Source organism: Aotus nancymaae, unplaced genomic scaffold (assembly GCF_030222135.1).
Source record: "Aotus nancymaae isolate 86718 unplaced genomic scaffold, 86718_ANA_hifiasm-v0.15.2.pri h1tg000012l, whole genome shotgun sequence".
Lineage (NCBI taxonomy): Eukaryota > Metazoa > Chordata > Mammalia > Primates > Aotidae > Aotus > Aotus nancymaae.
In genome coordinates, this window is record NW_026988423.1 from 6,746,351 (window position 1) to 6,772,432 (window position 26,082).

General features: G+C 36.3%; 1 protein-coding gene across 1 annotated transcript; it reads right to left on the reverse strand.

Annotated features, from left to right (window-relative positions):
- Window positions 1-3,885: 3,885 nt before the first annotated feature.
- Window positions 3,886-26,058, reverse strand: ANGPTL5 (angiopoietin like 5). Its single transcript, XM_064375734.1, has 9 exons — window positions 25,980-26,058; window positions 24,879-24,958; window positions 19,228-19,372; window positions 17,884-17,987; window positions 16,939-17,032; window positions 14,788-14,888; window positions 12,602-12,722; window positions 8,116-8,301; window positions 3,886-4,205 (listed from the first exon to the last, which is right to left on the reverse strand). Exons 1-9 carry the CDS (start codon window positions 26,056-26,058, stop codon window positions 3,886-3,888), a joined length of 1,230 nt encoding a protein of 409 aa, XP_064231804.1.
- Between the last annotated feature and the right edge of the window lie 24 nt (window positions 26,059-26,082).

Here is a 26,082-nt window from a genome sequence, read left to right on the forward strand (position 1 = left end):
GTCCACTGTGAGTTCCTTTGTGGTTGTCATGATTGTCCCCTAAACCAAAAAGAAATCAAGCTTTTAAAGAATTAAAGTTAGTTTTATTCAGAAATCTTACTGAGGGCTATAGACCAAAGGCTATATAGTCCAGGTGCAGTTCTATCAGACTGCTCCCAATGCAGTATTTTAGTTCAAAGCTTATATACAAATGGTGAAGATTCAGTACATGCAAAATTATATCAAAGTTTGGGAGTAAGAGCACATCTGGTTATAGTTCACTAAAGTACATTTGGTTATAGATTGTATACATACAATCACTAATCCTGTCAGATGTTATATGTAAGAAAAGGCAAGAACTAGGATCACGTATCTTTTAAGAAATGCAGTGATTCAGTCAAGAGACATGGGAGGCTGTGTGCTCTATCCTGTTTTGCCTTCCAAGCATGTTTCCAGAGAGCTGCATGTCATCACAGAGTCCTGGCTTTGTAAAAATTATTCAAGCAGAAATGAGCAACCATGGCTTCTTACTTTGTCTCCCAGGAGTCAGAAAGAACAGATCAAATGACTACCTCATAGATCTAGATGTTTAAGTGCTTTAAGGCTGATTCAGTAGTTCCATCATTGTGTTGAGAATGATTGTAATAATAACCCATCAGTACAACCATGCATATAAGTTCAGTGGGCTGAGAACAGTGGACCCATTAGTATAAACCTCTCTGTTCACCATACCAAATATTAGCAGCAAAGAAAAAAGCTACCTGAGAGTGAACCAATACTAGAGCAGGACTTTCACATATAGTCTTTATCAATCTGTGCAGTATGAGATTGGATTGCTGCTGCCACAATAGGTCTTCAAATCCTAGAAAAAAGGCAGGGACACAAAGATAAGGACTGCAAAGAGCAACCAAAATCTAAATGTGTAGTACTCAGGACGAGTGATGAACACCACCATCCAAGATTCATTTGATTCCACTCTTCGTTCCAGCTTTGCTGCCCATGAGCCCAAGCACCATGCCACATTCCTCAAGTCTCCAAGGCTCCTTGCTGTCTTTTCAGGGAAGGAAGGAATAAGGATGAGTGGATTACCTCAAGCAGCAAAGCCAGTTTTGCCAATAATAATAGTAAATGGCAGCCATTGCCCGACTTTTTTCATCTAGGTCACTTCTAGTTGATGCCAAAGGCAGATATCATTTTTTGTCGAAGGGGAAAACCTGAGGTGAATATCCATTTAAGGGTTAAGGAAGATCATCAGTCATGAGCCATTTATGGGTAAAACAGGTGCCTCATCTCTGAAACTTGTAGCTAAAGCCAAGAAATTTCCAGGAGCCTTCTCATATAAAGTTCATCAAGAATCAGTATAAAGAAGAAGAACCCTTATAGAGCTAACTTTGTTCTCTGGAATATAAGATTTGCCTGAAGACATTAACAAGTTAGGGAAGGCACTGGTCACAAAAGAAGTCAAGGCCGAGAACTGCCAACCCACGCAAAGCTCTGTTACCCCTCAGAACCAGTTCAGAGGCATAGCAGCACAGCACCAGAGTTACCAACCTCCTCTCAATAGCCTGAGTGCCTCAAGTTCAGAGCGGAACATGGCCAAGGGTTAGTACTCAATGAAATTCAGAGAAGCTCATCCTTATTTGGATGTGTGGAGTTATACTGCCTACTTGAGGAAAGAATATTTGAAAAATTCAACATTTTGGATATGTTGAATTTTTGCAGAGACCCACGCTAACACCCCCAAAATTAAAATTTCTCACCGCTCTCTGGGTCTATCTTTCCCTTTAATATCCCATTGATTCCCATTCTGCTTTCATTCTCAATTTTTTCCAACATCTCCATAGCCTTTATGATGGGATGATAATGTGAAGCCCCTATCTCTTGTGGTACTATAAGAGAGATTGCCCCAGCCCCAGCTCAGCAAAGATTCAAGGCCCAGATTTGAAACAACAGATTGGCTTGCTAAGTGACAAAATTGCCTTAATTTGTAGGGGAATTTGCCCTGTGGTGCTATTATCACAGGTATAAAAGTCAGTACTAGGGCTGGGCACAGTGGCTCATGCCCGTAATCCCAGCACTTTGGGAGGCTGAGGAGGGTGGATCACAAGGTCAGGAGACGGAGATCATACGAGCTAACATGGTGAAGCCCCATCTCTACTAAAAATATAAAAAATTAGCCAGGCATGGTGGCACGCATCTGTAATCCCAGCTACTCTGGAGGCTGAGGCAGGAGAATCACTTGAACCCGGGAGGGGGAGGCTGCAATGAGCTGAGATCGCACCACTGCACTCCAACCTGGGCAACAGAGCAAGACTGTCAATAAAAAAAAAGTCAATACTGTGCTCCTCCAACCTGGCAGGCATCTTACTCCACTGCCAAGACACAGAACCTCAGCTATGCCCCTGTGATGAGCATTGGAGACCACGAGAATCCATATGCACTTTCCTGCAATCTTATCTCATGCAATCCTGTTCATGATTTATTCACTGCTTTGAGAGGATATCAAAGTGAAATCACCTTAAATAATGACCTTATTGTCATTTTAGCCCATCCCTGCACCCAAATCAGATTCTGTGTTCTATTCTGGGCTTAACTTTGTCACCCTGACATCTATATCCTCAAACCTACTTTTAATTCAATCCTCTTCCCACCTAATTTTTCAGCCACTTTTCCCCTCCTTTGAGTATTATATAAACCTAACTCTGGACAAAGTACTTTCTATTCAAAACTAATTCTTTTTTTTTCTTTTGAGATGGAGTTTTGCTCTTGTTGCCCAGGCTAGAGTGCAATGGCGCAATCTCACCTCACCACAACCTCTGCCTCCTGGGTTCAAGCAATTCTCCTGCCTCACCCTCCCAAGTAGCTGGGCTTACAGGCATGTACCACCACATCCAGCTAATTTTGTATTTTTAGTAGAGACGGAGTTTCTCCATGTTGGTCAGGCTGGTCTCAAACTCCTGACCTCAGGTGATCCACTTGCCTTGGCCTCCCAAAGTGCTAGGATTACAGGCATGAGCCACCACGCCCCGCCTTCAAAACTAATTCATAATCATTTCCATTGTCTCTCTTATCAGTAACTGACACTTGGCCTTGCATGTTCCCTGCTGTTCTCCCCTATGGAATTCTTACCATCCAGTTCCCACCACCTTAGCAGACAAAGTAGAGAGGACCAGCTTGTTCCTAGAGTATATTTAGAACTGATTCATCACTCTTTTACCCACCATCCTTCACTTAAACCTACCTACCATTCCTACTGGTTTAAAAAGAGTTCAGATATAGATATATTTTAGAATGCAACTGATCAGGATATAAAAGTATAGTATATTTATTACAAACAAGAACCATGATTAGATATGAAAACAAGAAAAACTATTTGGGCAGCAAACTCTTACTACTTTTAAAATGGTATGGCATCACCTAGAAATAGTAAAGTTTTTCAACCATGTGTAGTTTACATATTAATCTGCATTAAAGTTATTTGTTGTAATTGTCTTCAGTAGAAATTATCTGTAGATTATATAATCATATAAAGTAAATATAAAATAAATGAAATATTCTCCTCAATTTTCCTAACAACTTATTATGGTTTAAAAATGCTTCAAAGAAAAGGCAAAATCCTTTAGAAGCACTATAAATTTTAGGAAGACAAGTTGCAATTCACTTGAAATAAATTTCATTATATATTGTTAATATACTTAGAAGTAAAAACATGTGATGAATCATGTTTTCTTTTATAGAATACTACAAAATTGAAATTTTCTAATTAAACCAATAACATCTAAATGCCACCTACAGTTAAATTTTGCCTAATATGTTTGAAACACTAAGTAAAAAGATAAACTTTCAAAAATCTTTAATATACTATCATGAATTATCATAGAACTTGCATTACCATGTTAAATGAGATTATTTAAAATATGGATTATACATTCTTCTAACTTTCATTGAAACAGATTTAATCTTGACAGGTGAGTTGTTTTTGGTCCATGTGCCCCATTGAATTCCAGTTGCAAGCAATTTTCCAGGGAAGTGATGAATGCCATTTAGATTTGCTAGACCGCACTGGTTAAACCACCAGCCGGTCTTGTTATTGAGGTGACTGCAGCTCTTCACAGACTGACCATTGACCAGGCATGTAGGGAGACACCCATCATTATCAACATCTGATGTGCTAAAAGGCATTGCATTTTGATTATCTTCTTTTTTGAGGCCCCGGAATGCATCACCTCGGAAAAAAAAAAAAAATTAATGATTAAATTTAAAGGAAATTTCTATTATTTTAATTAACCATTACCAGCATATTAGGCAAGAGCGTCGCATCTGGAAATAAGGTTTAAATTATTTTTCTACTGTTTATCATGTTAAAATTCTCCTACTCGAAGATTTAACATGCCAAAATCTGGTGACGAGTTCTGTAACATGACAGGCATCTTTAAAAGAATATTTGATATAAAAGTCACAACCCAAAATGGAAGTTTTGCTGTGTAGATATAATAATTTAGACCAAAAATTAGAGTGTACAGACCTGTCATGAACACTCTAATTGGGCAGACCAATGTGATAATTGATGAAAATAATTTACACAGGGTATGTTTTCATACCACTACCATTTACGTCCCTTTAGCTAGAGAAACTTTTACCTTTAAGAAATTTAGATTTACAGCTGGGCACGGTGGCTCACGTCTGTAATCCCAGGACTTTGGGAGGCTGAGGCAAGCGGATCATGAGGTCAGGAGTTCGAGATCAGCCTGACCAATATGGTGAAAACCCAACTCTACTAAAAATACAAAAACCAGCCAGGCACGGCTAGTTTTTGCATTTTTAGTAGAGAGGGGTAGCATGCACCTATACTCCCAGCTACTCAGGAGGCTGAGGCAGGAGAATTGTTTGAACCCAGGAGGCAGAGGTTGCTGTGAGTCAAGATCACGCTACTGCACTCCGGCCTGGGCGACAGAGTGAGACTTTATCTCAAAAAGAAAAAAAAAGAAAGAAAAGAAAAGAAATTTAGATTTACAATTACAAAAGTTGGTTTTTTTTTTTTTTTAAGGGACCATCAACTTTATATAGAATACCAATGCCCTCAAGAAAAATTCAGGTATATTTTTGAGGTGTACCTTTTCTTCATGGCTCTTCACATGATTTATGGACCAACTGGATAGTGGTTAAGACAATACCATATTTAAAGAGCTTCTATTGAACATTGTTTTGTTTTGTTTTGTTTTTGAGACAGAGTTTTGCTGTTGCCCCCCCAGGCTGGAGTGCAATTGCGTGATCTCGGCTCACTATAACTTTCACCTTCCGGGTTCAAGCGATTCTCCTGCGACAGCCTCCCAGGTAGGTGGGATTACAGGCATGCACCACCACGCCCAGCTAATTTTTGTATTTTTAGTAGAAACAGGATTTCACCATGTTGGCCGGGCTGGTCTTGAACTCCTGACCTCAAGTGATCTGCCCATCTCAGCCTCCCAAAATGCTAGGATTACAGGCCTGAACATTGTGTGTAAGGTATCCCTCGTATTTACGGTATCCCCACAATGATGAAGCATCTTGGCCAAGATGACCCAGTTAGCTCAGTGGCAGGTGCGGGAGTCATATTTTGTTTCATAAAACTCCATAAAGGTAAAGATTCTAAGTAAACCCATAATATCTACATTTCACCTATGTGTAAACTTTGGCTAATGTTTGAAACACTAATTAAAACAGAAGCCATATAAAATCTGTGGAGAAACCAAGGTCTGTGTTTGTTTCATTATTTCCAAAAGTTGGGCACCTCTTGAGATAAATCTTTTGAAGAGTCTGAAGAACTTCATTAGCAGTGGTGGCCTATCTCCAACTCTGCTGATCATTAAAGTCTCTGACTCTGCATTTCACTGGAAACAAAACACATACTTTGTAGGTATTTCAGAGAATATATAATCTCCAATACCCACACAGTGTAATACCTTTCCAAAGTTCCAGTGAGAGAGACAATATTCATGGAGCATTGCCTGAACAATGTGATCACTCCATGGATACTCTCCCTAGATAAAGTCCAACCACAAATAAAATCTATTGAGGATCCTGGACCATACAACGTGTAAGCTCCTCCATAGATCTTATTTAGCTCATTGAAAAAATACATGCATAGGTATATTTCCTTAAAAATAGCCTATCAAAAACACACCCATCATGTTTTCTGTGAGAGTGTGGTTGGAGAACATGACACTTTTGTTTTCTCTAAGAATCCAGAGAAATTTATCTCAAGTCTTATAATCAAGAATAGCTGTGACTCTCATGGAACAAGCATGTTACTCAAATATTCAAAATTATATTTCCATTTTTTCTCCAAGCTCAAAGCCAAATTTGTGACCTGCCTCTAAACACACACGTGATTACATTAAACCCATTGCTTTTTATCTGTATTTCTATTGTTATATTCTGCTCACACCTTTTTCTTCATTCTTTTGATTGTACTATGTGATCAACGTTGAAGTTACTTAACAACTTTGTTGGGAAAATGTAGAGTACAGTATGGCAAAATTTGAGAGCTCTGTAAGGAAAAAACATGTCATTATCAAGTTTATCCTTTAATTAGATCCTAGTCATCTTTCAGAGAAACCTCACATAAACTCTTCCTAATATAGTATACTCCATCTTTAGATAGTTCTTCACACTTTTAGAGAGGAAGAATTGAAAATCCTATATTGTAACTCTTTAAACTTTTCCCTATAAATCATGATTTGAGTTTCAGGCTTTCACCTAGTCTAAACCCCTCAGGTATCAGAGATTGCAATCATATCAGACAACGTTCTTTGCCCTATAATTTTCCTCCCTCTATGCCTTAACTCAAGCTGCTCTGTTTATCAACCTTCATTTGCCAAAAGCCTGTCCATTCTTCCAAGACTAGATCAGTGCTTCTGAACTGCAAGTATGCCAACATATCCATCTGGCTTAAAATAACTGAATCAGATTCTGCAGAAATATGTACTTTTAAAAAGCTTCCCTGGTTGAATCTGATATTAACCGCTTGTTGAAAATTGCTCTTCCATGAATATTTTTTGGGTGAAATCACCGGGAATCATTCTCACCCTCTTTCTGACCCCAAAAGATCCATTGTTATTCTGTATTTCCAGTGTTATTTATCTTCTCCTTTATATTAGGATCAGTTAAAGAGCTGGGAACATATATCATTTCTTTTTGGATTTCTAACACTTAATATACATAATGCACAAGTACCACAAACAGCAACAAGGGAGTTGAATTTAGTACTTTTTAACTCAAATGCCTTAAATTTGCAGTATTAAAATGCAAGTTTAACATCAAGAATTTGAAGTTCTAACAAATTTAATTTATTTGGAAATGAGTAGATGCATCAAAGTATAATGAAAAGAACACTAAACTAGTTGTTCCATCAGCCTAGATTCTTGCCCTGGCGCAGGTGAGATGATCTGGGAATCTTGGGCAAGTCACTTTAACACTCAGGTTTTTTCACGTGTAAAGTGAGAAGACTACAGATCATCTCTAACATTCTGTCACGTCTAAATGTCAGCCTCTCTGAACATGAAAATGAAAATGCCTTCACAGCCTACTCCACAGGCTCTCTATCCAAAGAATCAACTGAGATTTCATACGGCAAATTGTTTCAGAGACTATAAAGCACTTCAGAAGCATGAGGTGGTACAATGACCACAATAAAGTTTCAAAACTCAACACTTGGCCAGCTTTCTTATTCATAATCTATTCTGTTGTCAGTTATGTGTTATGTATAAAAACAAATGCATTTTTTTTTTTTTTTTTTTTTTTTTTTTTTTTTTGAGACGGAGTCTCGCTCTTGTTACCCAGGCTGGAGTGCAATGGCGCGATCTCGGCTCACCGCAACCTCCGCCTCCTGGGTTCAGGCAATTCTCCTGCCTCAGCCTCCTGAGTAGCTGGGATTACAGGCACGCGCCACCGTGCCCAGCTAATTTTTTTGTATTAATAGAGACGGGGTTTCACAATGTTGACCAGGATGGTCTCGATCTCTCGACCTTGTGATCCACCCGCCTCGGCCTCCCAAAGTGCTGGGATTACAGAAACAAATGCATTTTTTATCTTTGCTTAATAATGAGACAGTTATAATTTAGATCTGGATAATTTTATGAATAAAAAAAAACTTACCAGCATTTCCTGAATACCGTCCTAAATGCATTTTAAAAAATCTTGTTTCATCCTCTAGCCAAAAATTATCATATGATGCATAAGCAAGTGTGTCATCTTCAGATTCCAGAGACACATACAACATAAAACTGGTATTTTTCTGATTTACTATATAAAAAATCTTTTTTAGTCCCAGCCAAAATTCTCCTGTTAAAAAAAAATGCTTAGTTTTAATGTATTTTAATACAAATTAGAATAATGCTTTATTATTGAATGTTTGGTCTTGTTTAACATTTCAAAAACTCTGAGATGGCTCACGTAAGTAATTAAAGGCACTGGATGGCCTCGCTCAAATTATCAGTGTTTGCCTACTTGATAAAAGAAACAAACTTCCTACTTCTACTTCACCAGACTGGAGAATATTAGACCCTTTTTTCATTTTCATCTCCCCAAATTTTACTTAATTTGGGGAGAGGAGATAATAATGATCTCCCTAAATTTCATTTCCCAAAATTAAATTGGTCTTCATTTAAAGATTAAAGTAGAAAGTCAACTTTCACCATAAGGCATGTCAACACAAAACCAACTGAAATATTATGGCAGATAACAAAATGTTATTCACCAGTAAATGTAAAAGGTTTGACTTCCAAATCAGTGGCTCCTAAAGAAACATTTCCTAAAATGCTCAGTTGAAATTATTTTTTTCTGTCTTGGAATACTTGCTTAACAAACACTTCTTTGTTACAATACAACTGGTCAATTTCCTATGCCTGGAACATTATGTAACAAGATTGGAACATCCCCAGGTTTAGGATCAATATTTCCAAGACGACTATAGATTGAGGATGAAATATAAAGCTCCCCAGCTTAGACTGCATACTACTTGCTAACATATTCTAGCCAATGGCTTTCTACCTCTCCCTACCCAAGTGATATAACCCAAATGAGATATATGCCTCTATTTGAATTATAAAATTATTAAAGAAAGTAAGGGTCCAGTCAAGACAAACTTTAGAGTTGGAGCATCATGTGACAGCATTCAAACTCTTAAAATTATAGCTAAGATATTAAGTCCTTCAGAGCTGACAGGGGCAGACATTTTAGCAATACACCCACTTAGAATTAAAAAGTACAGAGAGAAAGTGGACCCAGTAAGAGGGGTCCGTAGGGATCCATTGAGTCTCACACAGTATATAACATTTCAGTTGTGCCTTTTTAGTAGAATGACTTATAATCCTTTGGGTATATACCCAGTAATGGGATTGCTGGATCAAATGGTATTTCTAGTTCTGGATCCTTGAGGAATCGCCACACTGTCTTCCACAATGGTTGAACTGATTTACACGCCCACCAACAGTGTAAAACCATTCCTATTTCTCTACATCCTCTCCAGCATCTGTTGTTTTCTGACTTTTTAATGATTCCCATTCTAACCAGCATGAGATATTATCTCATTGTGGTTTTGATTTGCATTTTTCTAATGACCAGTGATGATGAGCTTTTTTTCACATGTGAGTTGGCCACATAAATGTCTTCTTTGGAAAAATGTGAGTTCATATTCTTCAGCCGCTTTTCGAAGAGGTTGTTTGGATTTTTTCTTGTAAATTTAAGTTCCTTGTAGATTCTGGATAGTCTCAGATGGATAGATTGCAAAAATTTTCTCCCATTCTATAGGTTGCCTGTTCACTCTGATGATAGTTTCTTTTGCTGTGCAGAAGCTCTTTAGTTAAATTAGATCCCATTTGTCAATTTTGGCTTTTGTTGTCATTGCTTTTGGTGTTTTAGTCATGAAGTCTTTGCTCACATCTATGTCCTGAATGGTATTGTATAGGTTTTCTTCTAGGGTTTTTATGGTTTTAGGTCTTAGGTTTACATCTTTAATTCATTCAGATTTAATTTTTGTATAAGGTATAAGGAAGGGGTTCAGTTTCAGCTTGCTGCATATGGCTAGCCAGTTTTCCCAACACCAGTTATTAAACAGGAAATCCTTTCCCCATTATTTGTTTTTGTCAGGTTTGTCAAAGATCAAATGGTTGTAGATGTGTAGTGTTGTTTCTGAGGCCTCTGTTCTGTTCTGTTGGTCTATATATCCATTTTGGTACCAGTACCAAGCTGTTTTGGTTACTGTAGCCTTGTAGTATAGTTTGAAGTCAGGTAGCGTGATGCCTCCAGCTTTGTTCTTTTTGCTTAGGATTATCTTGGCTATATAGGCTCTTTTTTAGTTCCATACAAAATTTTAAGTACTTTTGTCTAAGTCTGTGAAGAAAGTCAATGGTAGCTTGATGGGAATAGTAGTGAATCTATAAATTTTGGGCAGTATGGCCATTTTCAAAATACTGATTCTTCCTAACCATGAGCATGGAAGGTTCTTCTATTTGTTTGTGTCCTCTTTTATTTCCTTGAGCAGTGGTTTGTAGTTCTCCTTGAGGAGGTCCTTCACATCCCTTGTAAGTTGTATTCCTAGGTATTTAATTCTCTCTGTAACTATTGTGAATGGGAGTTCACTCATGATTTGGCTCTCTATTATGGGTGTATAGGAATGTTTGTGATTTTTGCACATTGATTTTGTACCCTGAGACTTTGTACAAGTTGCTAATCAGTTTAAGGAGTTTTTGGGCTGAGACGATGGGATTTTCTAAATATACAATCATGTCATCTGCAAACAGAAATAATTTGACTTCCTCTTTTCCTATTTGAATACACTTTATTTCTTATTTTTGTCTGATTGCCCTGGCCAGAACTTCCAATACTATGTTGAATAGGAGTGATGAGAAAGGGCATCCTTGTCTTGCCAGTTTTCAAAGGGAATGCTTCCAGGTTTTGCCCATTCAGTATGATATTGGCTGTGGGTTTGTCATAAATAGCTCTTATTATTTTAAGATGCATTCCATCAATACTTAGTTTACTGAGTGTTTTAAGCCTGAAGTGGTGTTGAAATTTATTGAAGGTCCTTTCTGCATCTACTGAGATAGTCATGTGGTTTTTGTCATTGGTTCTGTTTATGTGATGGATTATGTTTATTGATTTGCATATGTTGAACCAGCCTTGCATCCCAAGCATAAAGCTGACTTGATCATGGTGGGTAAGGTTTTTAATGTACTGCTGGATTCGGTTTGCCAATATTTTATTGAGGATTTTTGCATTGATGTTCATCAGGGATAATGACCTGAAATTTTCTTTTTCAGTTGTGTCTATGCCAGGTTTTATCAGGATGATGTTGGCCTCATAAAATGAGTTAGGGAGGAGTCTCTCTTTTTCTATTGCTTGGAATGGTTTTAGAAGGAATAGTACCAGCTCCTCTTTGTACGTCTGATAGAATTCAGCTGTGAATCCATCTTCTGTATTTTTATAGATACATGGTTTCAACATGTTGGTCACCCTGGTTTTGAACTCCTGGTCTCAAGCAATCCATCTGCCTCAGCCTCCCAAAGTGCTGGGATTACAGTCCTGAGCCATTATGTCCGGCCCCAAATTTGTTTTCAAAATACATTAGTAAAAAGCAGGCTCAGCCTGCATGCAGTATACCTGCCTGAAGACCTGGTTAGTCAAAACTCATATTCTTTCCCCATAGAAATAAACTTGAAGGAAGGAAGATGGCAATTGAAAACCTGTATGTGGATATATAACTATTTAATTCAAGAAGAAGCACTCAATGGAAAATCAAGCAGTAATGCTGAGAAAATGCAAGTATATTAACTACACTCCATAGCATGGCAGTTACCTGGGTATAAGCCAAATGGCTTCTAAAATCACTGGCATTCAGTTGCTTTTTAACACTAGGATTAACACCACCACTTACTGAATCTTTGGATGACATTATTATGAGAGGTTAAAGATTTAAAATTATAAAAACAGTAACTGTTAAAATAGCATAAACATTCACAAACTCACTGGCAGAAGTTCCAACTAATGTAAAACTCTGCAAAGTCCAGAAATATTGATGTTTCTGTTTACCAGCAAAAGTGATGCTGCCATGTGGCAATAATGTAAACAGATTGTACATTCATCTAGGGTTGTAATTTTCAAATTTTGAACATAATGATGTTTACTGACATTTTAATAATATGCTCACTTTAAATAATCTGAATTTGCATAAGCACATACTGTATTTCGCCGTTTCACTGGCTTGTATAGATACAACACACATCTCAAGAATTTTAAGATCTAGAACAACACTCCCATTCAGTTTTTCGTTCTGCAGATAGTTGGTGAGCACCTGCCAGAACTCTGCTGGGTCCATAGTAGATACATAATACATATCCAATTTAGAATTTTCACTCAAATCACATTTCACCAGATAAATCTTTATTTCACCAAATAAAGATTTCCAGATCTAAACTGAAGATCTACTTATTTCAAAAATTTAGCATATGAAAAGAGGGTGATTGAAGCATATTTTGAGATTTGCAAGCATCTGCTCTTTACTAAAGATCTGACCAATAGAGACTCTATAGATATAATACCAAAAAGAGTAAAAAATATAGAGTAGCAATACAAAAAAATTAACCTAAAAGATCGCCAAATCCATCCAGATAATCACACCACAACCTTTGGAAATCAATTATCCCATCAATCCTTTTCTGTATCACAGTCCATCCACCTCCTCTGTAATCCATGTCACACATTACCTAAAACAAGCACAGGGAAGACCAAAATATACACTATTATTTTTATTATTTGATAATGTACCATTCATGCTTCAGCCTTAAACCTAGAAAAAGAGAAGATACTGCCACTGAGTTTTGAATGCAATCCTTTGCCTTTAATTTATTCAGATTGTTTTATATCTCTAGAAATAATACTGTTTATTATAAAACAATCCTGTAACTAACCTAAATAATAGTGTATTATAAAAGAAATTTGTAACTAACCTAATTACAGTCCCTATAACAATCATTTTTAAAAATATGTTGGCCGGGCGCGGTGGCTCAAGCCTGTAATCCCAGCACTTTGGGAGGCCGAGGCGGGTGGATCACGAGGTCAAGAGATCGAGACCATCTTGGTCAACATGGTGAAACCCCGTCTCTACTAATACAAAAAATTAGCTGGGCACGGTGGCGCGTGCCTGTAATCCCAGCTACTCAGGAGGCTGAGGCAGGAGAATTGCCTGAACCCAGGAGGCGGAGATTGCGGTGAGCCGAGATCGCGCCATTGCGCTCCAGCCTGAGTATCAAGAGCGAAACTCCGTCTCAAAAAAAAAAAATATGTATTTGCAATATTTTAAGGTTATCCTCTTATTTCTCAACTTTATAAATATTCTTCAGTTTGTATAACAGTATTGCTCTGATGTGGCAGAGCAATGTATTTCTTTATAAACTAAACTTTTGAATTGAAACACGTGTATGTGTGTGTGTGTATGTGTTTGTGTATGTGTGTATGTGTTTGTGTGTGTGTGTGTGTGTGTGTGAGAAATATGTTCACGTGCTTCCCTTTGCTCTTTTCTCCCACAAGCCTGGAAGGCCTGTGTTCAGACTGGCATTTTCAGAGAGAAAGGCATGATCTGTACCCACTCAGCAGGTGCTCATAGGTACATCTGTTGATGCTGTATAAAATGCCCCTTAAAAGGACCCTTGTAGGGGACCCATAGAAGTGATATAGGGAAGAAATCAGAGCAAAAATCCCCATCAGAAACTTCCCGCATTGAGACAGAGAAAAGGCAGTGTGGAGGAAGTTAAGTAACCAGCACTTTCCCACAAAAGAGGTGATTATGCATCCCACTCTTCACAAAATTAGAAGCCTTCTTTTTCCACATCTGTTCAGATCCAGTTTTGAATCTGTAGCTGAAGTAATTTAGGTAATTTTAAAATTATTTCCCACCTAATTTCCAGTTTTTTGACATCTTGTCAGTAGATTTTATATAAAATAATGGTAGTAGCTCTAAGAAGAGAAACTAGTAGAATCTACTTAGGAAAAAAGTGACTTTATTATGCAATAAAGACTATCAATAAGGTATAAGTATCATAAACTTTCTTCTGCACAAAGAAGTGTCCATGAAAATATATATATTATATATATTTTATATAAACATTATTTATATAAATATTATTATATAAATATAAACACACACAAATATATTTCATCAATATGCATAGTCTCCAATAGAAATTTCTGTTAGATATCCTTGCAGAGAACTACTAATGATAGACATAAAAGTAATTTATTTTATCAATTTCAGAATGAATCAGCTTCTCAATCTGCCTTGCACCCCACTGAAAGGGTTTTTAAATTGTTAATTTCTTATATGATCACATAAAACTATCTATCATCAAAAGAAATTACAACCATATACAAGAAGGGAAGTCAAAAGTGTTTTTAGTAAGCTCCAAGGCAAAGCACATCATTATTTTCTAATATCCAAAGGCGAATTAAAGCAAGCAAGTATTTATATTGCATAGTTCTGCCTGCTATAGTGCTGCCTATTATAAGGATAATAATAAGCTTTTACATCAAATGGATTTACTTTAAAGAGTGTAACCATGGAAACTCAAATAGAAAAGGGAAAGACAGACTCTAGCTCTTTTACTAATTCATGTTTTGGGCATTAGAATTCTACAAAACCAAAATTTTGAAACTAGAACTTTACCTAATTTATTTAAAATTTTCCAAGAAAAAATATTAAAACAATTTAAATGTTAATATAAATTAAATTAGTTGGATATTTATCTTATCCCACATAATAAGGGAAAACTTTACCTCAAATGGGTAGCTAGATCCTTCTGGGTGGATTATGTATAAACCACTCGGTGTTTTACTGACAGAGCCAATGGTATCCTTAATATCAGTGCAATCTAAACCTAGAAAAGCAAAATTATTTAATTGGGATTATTTTCATGTGTACATTTAAGGTAATCATTTTACTATAGAGAATTGATAGTGCTATTATTATCATTTCTATTAAAAATATTATTTTAACTTCTTCAAAATGAAAAATCATCACAATTTTAGAAATAAGAAGAAAACATAAGGGATTAAAGAATTTATGCTGCAATAAGCCTTCACTTAAAATATCACTATTAGTGATAAATTTTCTATACTGTTTAAAATTTTCATTTGGGATCTACACTTATTAAACATATTTTATAATTACACATTCTCTTTACCAATAAATAATGCCCTTTTAGAAATTTAGGCTTATCTTAGAAGATATAATGTGTAAAGGAAATGTACATGAATAGGGAGGAGAAAATCGAAAGGAATAAGCAGATGAAGCACCACAGAGGCATCTTTCACCATTCTGTTCCCAACTTCAGAGACTGACGTGTTTGGGACCACTAATACCAGTAGCCAAAGGAAGAAAGGGAGAAATCACTTTCTCCACCAAGAAATTATGCCTGAGGTTAGAGCCTACTCTGTTTACAACAATTAGAACTATAGCACCCCATAATTATCTTCTCCAAAGCACTCATCTCCCCAGTATTGTAAACATGTGTATGTAGATACAGATATTACATTTTCTGGAAGATACTCTACTCTGTAGGGTCTTTTATAAATGAAATAAATTCGACCCTTAGAGTGTCCATTATCCAAATGCCTCTCTTAACATCCTATTCTACTCCTAACACTTTACTTTATAGCGCTATGCTAACCATTTACATAGTAAGGTATTACATAAAGCATTTACCATCGTGCCCAGTACACCCAAACAATGCAGAAAATGCCATCTACAAAAAGTTAACTATAAAAAGTCATTTGCTTTTCCCTTCATCTCCAGGAGACATAGATTTGTTGCCAGTGTCCTTAATTGTTAAGAGACAGTCTTATAATGACTTTATGCTCAGAGACATGATAGAAGTTCACACTGAAGGACTGATCTGGGTTCAAGTATCTGCTTTATCATTACCTTTCAAATTAAAGTGAACAGATTATTTTGATATTTCTGGGCTGGATATTTCTTATCTGATGGTCTCGATCAAAGCAAGCCTTTATATTGCTCTTGCTGTGCATCAGGCAATATTTTAAGAGACTTTCCTGTATTTTTTCATTTAATCCTCACTTCAACTATAAGAGGTAGGTGCTATCAGTTTACTGATGAGAAAATATATCAAGAGAGCAACAGGTCAGAAATTTGAAACCAAGGATTCTGACATCAGAGGCCATGCTCCTGACTACCACATTATACCTGCTTTCGGGCAGTTATGGGAAATAAATGAGATATAATAAACTAATTTTTTATAACAAAATAACGTGAGAAAGTGCCTGTCCTCCTACCTACTACGTAGAAGATTTTCAAGCACTGTTAATTCTCTTCTTTTTCGAAGAACATGAAGATCATTTTCTAGGCCCTCAATAATATTTATTTGCTTGAAACATTTTGGGATAAAGTCATATTTCTAAAATTTATAGGGCATTTTTCTTAAAAGCCCAAGTCTCTAGGAATTAACATGCTGTATTTTAGTATAAAAAGTACTAACTTTCAGTTTATTCTTGTCTTACATTTCTCTTTCTTTTCAAATTGTATGCCCCAATTTGAAACATTTCAAGCATGTCAGAAACATTTTTTACAGGTGGGAGGAACTTTGAAACTTTCTTTTCATCTGAAGATGAATTATTAATAAGATGTAAACCGGGATCCCAGAATAAAGCTACAGAAAGCTATGCTATTTTCAACAGTTTCAGGATATCTTTATACAGCCATGGCTTTCAAATGGTTGGAAAAGTTTCCCATTTTAAGAAAGTACACACTGTGTGGTGAAATTTGCTTAATGGCAGGTATTAGCCCTCCAGTCTGTTAGAGAATAGTGAGCTGTATTTTTTAAACAAAACTTTTAAATGCATCGACCTGTCCAGGAAAATTTTAAGCAATGAAAGACAAACATGAAAAGGCTGCAATACCAAAGTTCTCACCATGTGACTGAACTGGTCTGTGAGGAAAAGGATCCAGTTGTTTTCTAAAAACTTCTGTAGTCAAAAGGAGAACGCGATTCATGAGCTCATTAACCTAAACACATGCATACACATTTAAGTAAATTTATATTTGAAGAAATTGCTATCTGTAAGCCTCTTATAAACCCAGCTCTGAAATACATAATAGTGATTATGTATTTCATTTTTCTAGATTGATTTCTTTCTGCTTTAACAAAAAATAAAGGCAAAACTAAACAGCAATCATTAAACGTTATAGTATCTACCTCCTTAACATTGATTTTATCTACCCCTATTTCTGCCTTTGGCTGCTCTTGCACATCTGTCTTTCATACCTTGCCCAAACTATTGCTGTAGTTTCTCACCTCCTCCCTTGGCTCTTCCTCAAGTCATTCGCCACACAAGTTGTTGATCAGATTGTGGCACTTCCCTGCTTAAACACTGCAGTGGCTCCTTGGTGTGGTATGATTTGGTTCCTGACTATTCCTATAGTCAGTTTTCCTTAAATACTCAGTCTCACCAGCCACTCCACCCTGCACCAACTCCAAGAAGTCTCCTCAGAATGGAATGTCCTCTTCCTCTTACCCAACTTTTATGACTTTTAAAACATTTATTCATCCTTCATGACAGTTCACAGACTTTCTCCTCCAGGAAGCTTTCTTGCATCTGAGAGTTCTCTTTTGTGCCATTCTAATAACAACCACAATTTTTTCAATACATTTTAATGCTCCACTACACTGCATACCCCTTGAATGAAAGTCGACTTTTTTATTGCTTTTTGTTTGCCTGAAGCTTACTATGGTGCCTCTAACATAGTATGTGCTAAATAGATGTCTGAACATGAATGCATTAAAAAACATTATACTTCCAGCTAACTATACATCAAAGTGCACATGCAATAATGATGCAATATTAAAACATCTATACCTGATTAGATAAATAATCCAAGGAAGCTTGTTGCTCATCCATCATATTTCTTAGCAGTTTTTTGGTACTTCTTGTGTAGGAAACAATAGAACTTTGCAAATTTCCTTAACCATAATAAAAAGTGGCTGTTAAATATTATATTGTTATGGAAAATGATTACAGTGAAAAATAGTGCATTTTACATGATTTTGGATATGTATGTTAACTCGGTAATATCTCAGTTTATCTTAATACTCAGAATTACATATTTTAGTTAGTATATATTTTGTTTAACTCAGGATTAACCAAGGAAATGATTGTCTTAATACTTCTTAATGAAACTATGCTTCCTACTAATACAGATTACCCGGAATAATTAATCTGTTATTATTAAGAGACAATGTTCTGATTATAAAGTCTCACTTTATAAGATGAGAAATACAGAGGCAGGAGGTATGGGATTTATCAATTCTTATTATATAAGAAAGTTAATGGTAACAATATTATACCAGGCAGTTAATTTTAAAAATACATCTTTATTTTAATTTTTCTATTAATATTATATTTGTATATAATTAAATTGCTAGCACATGCATATACATACACAAAATAAATCTTCATCAAAGATTTTGGTTATTTGGTTTCTGACTAAGCATTTACTATACATTTTCCTTTTAAATCTGTTCTTATTTTAAGAGAAAATTTCTTATAGAAAAGTTGTGATAACGGTACAAATAACTGTTTCCTAATGCCTCTGAGACCATGTTGCCATGATGTACCATCATGCTATCTCAGTGTGTAGTTCTTACACCAAAGACATTTCTCATAAAACAACCATCAAAATTAGGAAATAAACATGGACTACCTGTATCTCTCAGAACCTATGTGAGTTTTACCCAAGATAGCAATAATGATGCCCTCTGTAACAAAAGGGCCCCCACATGATTACATATGTTGTTCTTTACAAATGTATTTTCCTTCTAAGTTTCTTTCTACCAGCAATAGAATCACATTAATAAATCTGGTATTTTAAATTCTACCTCGCTCAGCTTCATCTCTCTTTTTTTATTTTTAGTCTCTCACTTTCTATTAGTTTTTTCCTGAATTTAGACATCTGTCTTAATAGGCCTAGAGCCCTACTCATTTATTTGAGAAGCCTGAGACCCTTGTGCTACACACAGAATCAGCAACATGGGAAAAGGATCCATTCATTTACCAAATATTTATTAAGCAGCCATTATTGGCCAAACAATAAGACAATAAAACTTCTGGCCTAGGATGATCAGGATGTGTAGAACTTTTCAATGTGTACCCTAAAAAAAATAAATTACGTAACCTTATTATTGTGTCTATTTTAATACTTACTACACATGAAATGCTTTTCTTCACGTGCAATTTTTGTTTTAACATCACATGATTCCTCACAGTCTTCCTTGCAAACAGTATCATTACTTTTACTTTCATCTTTTGCATTAGATACATCTTCTACAATGTTAACTACTGGAGAGTCCTTTACATTAAAAATAAAAATAAGAAAAAATACATTAAACATGTTATATGAACTAATACAGAATAAATAAGAAGACTATGGGGAAAAGCTTAGATTTCAGGAAAGGCAAGGCTTATCATTAGAGAAAAATGAGCTATTTAATTTAAACTTCCACAAATAAACCTGATGAGTAAATAAAACCTAATGAACTAGTTTCTTAATTTCCTAGGTAGCCACTCACAGGACGATATTTGAAATATGAAAGTTGTGGAACAGCTTTTTTTTTTTAAGCAAAGTGATTTTTTTATTACCCATCAGATATTTCATCGAAAAGTTGTAGGCTAGTTTTTAATCTAGGCCTGACGTATCTTTAAAATTTTTTCATAAGAAATTTGTTGAGTCAATCCTCGGTATTTTATAGTTTCCTTAGTTTAAAAATGGTAACATTTAAGCAATTTTTCAGCATTTCTAAATCAATGTTTTAATTGTTTCATAAATTATATTTGGTAGTACGATTAATCTTTTCAAAATTCTAATGTATGTCTTGAAAGCTAATCATGCTTTCCTAGCTAATATAATATTGCTAAAATTCTTACCGTAGAATGATGTACACAGTTACCTTGTACAGCTTCTCCACAAATAAAAATACATACATTTAAGAATAAGAGTGAGGCTTGGGCTAGAGACATCATATTTTTCTTGGATAGATGAAAACACTTCTTCAAGTATCAGTCAGCTCTCTGTGGAAAGAACTCCAGAGCATAGAGTCTTCAGTTAAAAACCTTTGGAAAGCGTACAACAAAAACAGAAGCCAATACTTACTAGTTTCCGTGCCCTCGTTTGAAACAACACCCTTCATATGGTTCATACGAAAAACAAGGTAGCCTCTGGAGATCCTGATATTTTAACTTGCACAATTCCTTTTTTATCATTTCATGTCTGCATTAGGAATCCAAGCTTTTGTAATATAGGCAACAAATAGATAATAAATAAATAAATGATAAATGTAGATAGATAAATAAAGCATGAATTTATAAATTCATCTAATTTTGGGGAGCCAGTCTTTTTTTGCCTTGAAAAAAAAATGCTTTAGATAAGCTATTCATCAATAACTGCAATCTGCTTGCAAAAAAAAAAATAGTAAGGAAGTAGAAATGACTGACGGAATAGGAAAAAAATTACCTTGGAACTATTTCTGGAAAATGCTAAGTAGAAATTTGATCAAGGTGGACATCCAGAGCATATAATTCAGACTTAAAATATACTTTTAAAATGCCAAATTTCTAGGACTGTAATTAATCTGTATGTTTTACAACTGTATTGTTGAAACTAAAAATTCTGAACATCAGAGAAATAATGTTATAGACAATGACCACTCTTTGAAGGTTGTTAGATCAATGTCTTCAAATTTTCCCTTTCAATGTCTCCTTCCCTTCATTCTACAAACATGCCTAAGTCTTCATTATCCTAAAATTAAGAGGCAAGGCAAAACTTTCCTGCATCTTGCTCTGGTTCGAGATACTATTTTCTCCATCTCCTTTGCTAATCTGAGAACTACCATAGTTTTTATATTACTAGTACAATGCCTGATACACAGAGGCACTCAAATTTTTTTTTTTTCTGTTGAGACGTAGGCTTGCTCTGTCACCCAGGTGGAGTGCAGTGGTATGATTTCGGCTGACTGCAACCTCCGCCTCCCGGGTCCAAGCGATTCTCCTGCCTCAACCTTTCGAGTAGCTGGGACTGCAGGGGTGCGCCACCATGCCCAGCTAATTTTTGCATTTTTAGTAGAGACGGGGTTTCACCATATTGCCCAGGATGGTCTTGATTCCTTGACCTCGTGATCTGCCTGCCTCGGCCTCCAGAAGTGCTGGGATTACAGGCATGAGCCACCGCACCTGGCATCAAATATCTTAATGAAGAAACAGCTTAAAATAATTATCTGTTCTCTGACTTGACTTCCTCACCACATACTATTTAAACCTAAACAATCTTATCTCTTATTTGTGGCAATCACTTTCTCAGAGTTTCTCCAGTGAGACAGTATGAGATGGTTGGGAGTGCCGGCCCTGAGACCAAATTGCCTAATTTAAAGATTAGTTTCAACACTTCCTTACCCTGGAATCTTGGACAAAGTTACCTAATATTGCTACAGCTCAATTACCTCCTTTGTATTATGAAAAATGTTGTATGGATTAAATGATTAATATATGTAACATTGCTGATGATAGTGATGACCTTTATAATTTATATTAGTACACAAATACATATATTTTTATCTTAAATTTCCAGTTGAAGGCTTATAAAATTGAGGTGAAAGTGGTAGAACTTTAGCAGAAGTTGGCAGAAGTTTAAATTGGCCAGATGTTAAAATTCTTTGTTCTTTCACAGCTTGCCCAGAGACCAATTCAGGAAATTCTTATTTGAGCAAGAAAATACTTCAGCAGAAGATGGAAAAAAAATATAGCCTCAGCCAAGACAAGAGCAAAAGCACAAAAAATTGTCCATCACAGCTGCCACATGGTTTACAATACTTATTGAATTAAATAAGCAGGAGGCCATTGCCTAAGGCTGTCTCTGTACTTTGAGTTCCTCTGTAGCAAACTGCAGCCTGACTTAGGAATATATTTTTTGTAACAAATAGCTGAGTTTCAGCCAATCATAGGCAGCCATCTAATCAGAGCATGCCCAAATATGATAAACACCTAGCTGTAGTCAATCACATGATTCCTCTGCTTTGCTTCTGTGTCCTATAAAAGCTTGCTGCTCATGCTGCTGGGTGGAGCTCTCTGAACTTCTTCTGGTTCTGGGTGCTGCCCAATTCATAAATCATTCTTTGCTCAAATAAATTCTGTTTAATTTCTGTTCTAGAGATTTAAAAAATAATATTCAAAGTACATAAGTTATGGGAATATGCTTTATAACCATAAAGTGGTTATTCATTTCCTTTGTAAATCAGTTTATGACACCACACTAAAGAAATTGTATATCTAATAGCCATCTCACATTTAACATGTTTGAAGCCTAATTCTTATTCCTTATTCTACCCCTACCTATTCTTTCCCATCTTAGTAATGGCAATACACTTTATCCAATCGTTCAAGCTCCAAATCTGAGTCACATTTGACTTCTTCTCTCACTTACTACAACCATCCATCAACACATCTTATTGGCTCAAGATTCAAATTGTAAACACTTCTTGCCACCTCCATTGCTACCATCCCAGTCCAAGTCTACCATATCTCACCCATCCCGCACTGATAATCTTCTAACTATCCTCATTGTTTCTGGTCTTATCTCCTATACTCTGATTTTCCCCACAACAACTAGAGGATCTCTTTAAAGGTTAAATAAAATCGTGTTACTCTTCTATGGATTTCTCTCCATTGAAAGTTAGATTTTACATTACAAGTCCCCTCTAAATCTGGGCCGTGTACTTCTCCAGTCTCATCTGTTCACACACTTCCCCATGATATGGTTTGGATCTACGTCCTAGCCCAAATCTTTCTTTCTTTTTTTTTTTTTTGAGATGGAATCTTGCTCTGTCGCCCAGGCTGGAATGCAACGGCGCAATTTTGGCTCACTGCAACCTCTGCTTGCCAGGTTCAAGTGATTTTCCTGCCTCAGCCTCCCAAGTAGCTGGGATTGCAGGCACCTGCCACTATGTCCAGCTAATTTTTGTATTTTTAGTAGAAATGGGGTTTCACTATGTTGACCAGGCTGATCTCGAACTCTGGTGACACACCTGCCTCAGCCTCCCAAAGTGCCGGGATTATAGGCATGAGCTACCATGCCTGGCCTCACCATCCAAATCTTATGTAGAATTGTAACCCCCAACGTTGGAGGTGAGACCTGATGGAAGATGATTGGATCATAAGGGTGAATTTCCCCACTGATGTTGTTCTCATGACAGTGAGTGAGTTCTCATGAGATCCAGTTGTTTTAAAAGTGTGTGACACCTCCCCACTCTTTCAGTCCTGCTCCTGCCATGTAAGATGCCTGCTTCCACTTTCCTTCTACCATGAGTAAAAAGCTTCCTAAAGCCTTTCCAGAAGCAGATGCTGCCATGTTTTCTGTACAGCCTGCAGAACCATGAGCCAATTAAACCACTTTTCTTTATAAATTAGCCAATCTCTGGTATTTCTTTATAGCAATGTGAGAACTGCCTAATACACCCTACCTCTCTATTCCAGCCACAGTGGTCTTGTGCTGTTCTTTGAGCACAACACTACAATTCTGTACTCACAGCCTTTTGTACTTACAGCCCCCTGTGCCTTTATTCTTCATCCAGATATTTGAATGGCAACTTCTTTCCTTCATTCAGGCATCTGTCCTCGTTTCCCTTCTTTGGGGGCCTCTCCTGAGTACTCTCTCACAGATAGGACTGACATTGGTCTCTATCCCCTTCCACTATCCCACTTTCCATATAGCACTTTTCACTACCCTAATATGTTCTAGTGGGGAAGAAAAATAAATATAAGCTTCATGAACATAAGGGCTTTGAAGTTTTATTCACTGTATCCCTAGCACCTAGAAAGTGCTTGGCACGTAGTAGGTGTTCAATATATATTTCCTTAACAAAAGAAGGCATTGTTTTATGGTTTTAAAGTGTGAAAGAATATAATATCATACTTAACTCAGATGCCCCTTCTGATAAGATATAAGGATTTTAGTGTAATATTCTTCTTTAATGCTTGAATCACAATTTCCTTTCCTGTCAAGAAATAAAGTTTGTAAAATTCACAATTTTTTTAATTATCCAAATATCTAATCCTAAAGCCTTTTCCCATAAATAACACTGACAAAAATGTCATGACAAAATCAAGAGTCACAATGTTCAGAGCCCCTTGGGCCCTGCCTGTCTAAAAGAATCTAGGACTATACAACTTAAATAGAAAGTGGAAAACATGCTTAATATTTTGAAGAAATAAAGAACTTAAAGATCAAAAAAATCTATGATTTTTTTAAAAAGCTGGCAACATTGTTTGATATTTCTTTTCTTCTTGGTTGTCACTATAAAACAATATTTGAATGAAGAATAATTATATAAGTCTAAACTGAAATAAAATCCTAAGCCCCCCCACTGGCCAAATAGAGCCCCTCTTGGCCAAGAAGACCCTGAGAAAATGTTAAAACTGAGTTATTTGCCATAACAGGATGAGAGGTTAGATGTGCCTCATTATATCCTCTTTCTGTTGTAGTTTAGACACAACTGACAAGCATTAATGTTAAAATAGAGATCATAAGACTGGCAAAACAGATGCTTGGTGGCAATAAGGTATCAAATTACAAATAGGACCTAAGGCCATCCCAGGCAAGGGTTAAGTCATGCACCCCTACACTTAAAGAATAAACTACGTTTTAACTGCCACAAGGTTTCTGTTTTTCTCTAGCAGGTAAACAAACACTGGCCTTGAGATAAGCAATAGTAAAACAAGGTAGCTCACCACCAGACACTGACTAACTGACCCCTGTTCCACAAGCCATAACTACAGCTTTGGTTGGACGAGAGACTGATTTCAATTACTTTCTCTGATAAGAAGAGCACCAACGATGAGGTGGTTCTGGACGGTTTAAGGGCACTGCTCTCTTGAGTGTCTTTGTGTTCTAAAAAATTTAGACATAATAGGGCATAATTGTAATGCAGTTAAATGTTAAATTTCTAGGCCAAAATGAACATGAATCATATGTTACATTCATGTTTGTTCAATACACATGCATCAGAACTACCTTCATAAATATTCATAGCTTCTCCTATAACCTATGAATTATGAATGGTTAGTCAACTTTTTCAGCATAAATCTCCCACCTCAGTCTCTCCTCCTTCAAAGTACCTGCCTCTCTAGGCTTCAGGCTGTAACCTTTTCTTCTCCTTTCTAGATTTATAAATTACGTGTTTTTTTTTTAATTAACATAAGCAAGGATTTGTAGGCACTGAGAAACCAAATTATGCTTCTTAGTGCTAATATATCAAGCCACAAAGCAGTGCTAATCATGCCTAAATACTCCAAATAGCAACCCTAATATTCTCATACTCATCTGTACTTTGCACTGCCCTGCTTTGCTCAGATCAGCCATGGGGAGACAAACTTGTGATGACAGCCTTGGGAATAGAATCAAGGCCATTGCCTGTGGCTAGGCCGATTAAAACCTTGCCAAGATAGTGAAGTGTCCAATTGTATACATTTAGGTTTTCGTGTCAGAATTGTATATTTTATCCTGTTGGTGTAGAGACTTAATGTGTTTTGTGTCTTAAATCGAAACTGGATTTGTTGTGGAACTTTAAAATTTGTCCCCGGAGTACATTCCAATTTGAGTCATTGCAGCCAAGTTTGCAAAGATTGTTTTAAATACTTTCAACTGGAAAAGTTTATTATTTGAACTCTAAAAATGAACAAGTTAATTCACAAAGGCAGAGACATTAGAATGGTGGGTGAATGATCTTTATTTGGTCTGTACATTCTGCTTCCAATCTGGGAATTTTCCCAAGAAAACACTGACTGAAATACCGTCAGAATTTACATATGCGTTTACATTAGGCTCCAACAATCAGATTCAGCCTTTTTCAACATTTTTACTTGCATAGCCATTAAACCAGTGGCTCAAAAATCCATTTAATTTTCCCTACTTCCCGAAACCATTTCGATGCGATGCTCTCTTTTGGCATATCTTCCCAAGAGATTGCTAGCTTTGCTGTGATGGTCCATTTCCAGAATCTGGCAGCAAGGCAA

Coding starts and splice junctions, on each gene's coding strand:
- ANGPTL5 (XM_064375734.1), bottom strand. CDS start 26,058: ATGGACCATCACAGCAAAGCTAGCAATCTCTTGGGAAGATATGCCAAA. Junction 19,373..24,878: donor TGCTCTTCTTATCAGAGAAA/GTAATTGAAATC, acceptor TTTAATGTAAAG/GACTCTCCAGTAGTTAACAT. Junction 17,988..19,227: donor AGAAAAGCATTTCATGTGTA/GTAAGTATTAAA, acceptor ATTATGGTTAAG/GAAATTTGCAAAGTTCTATT.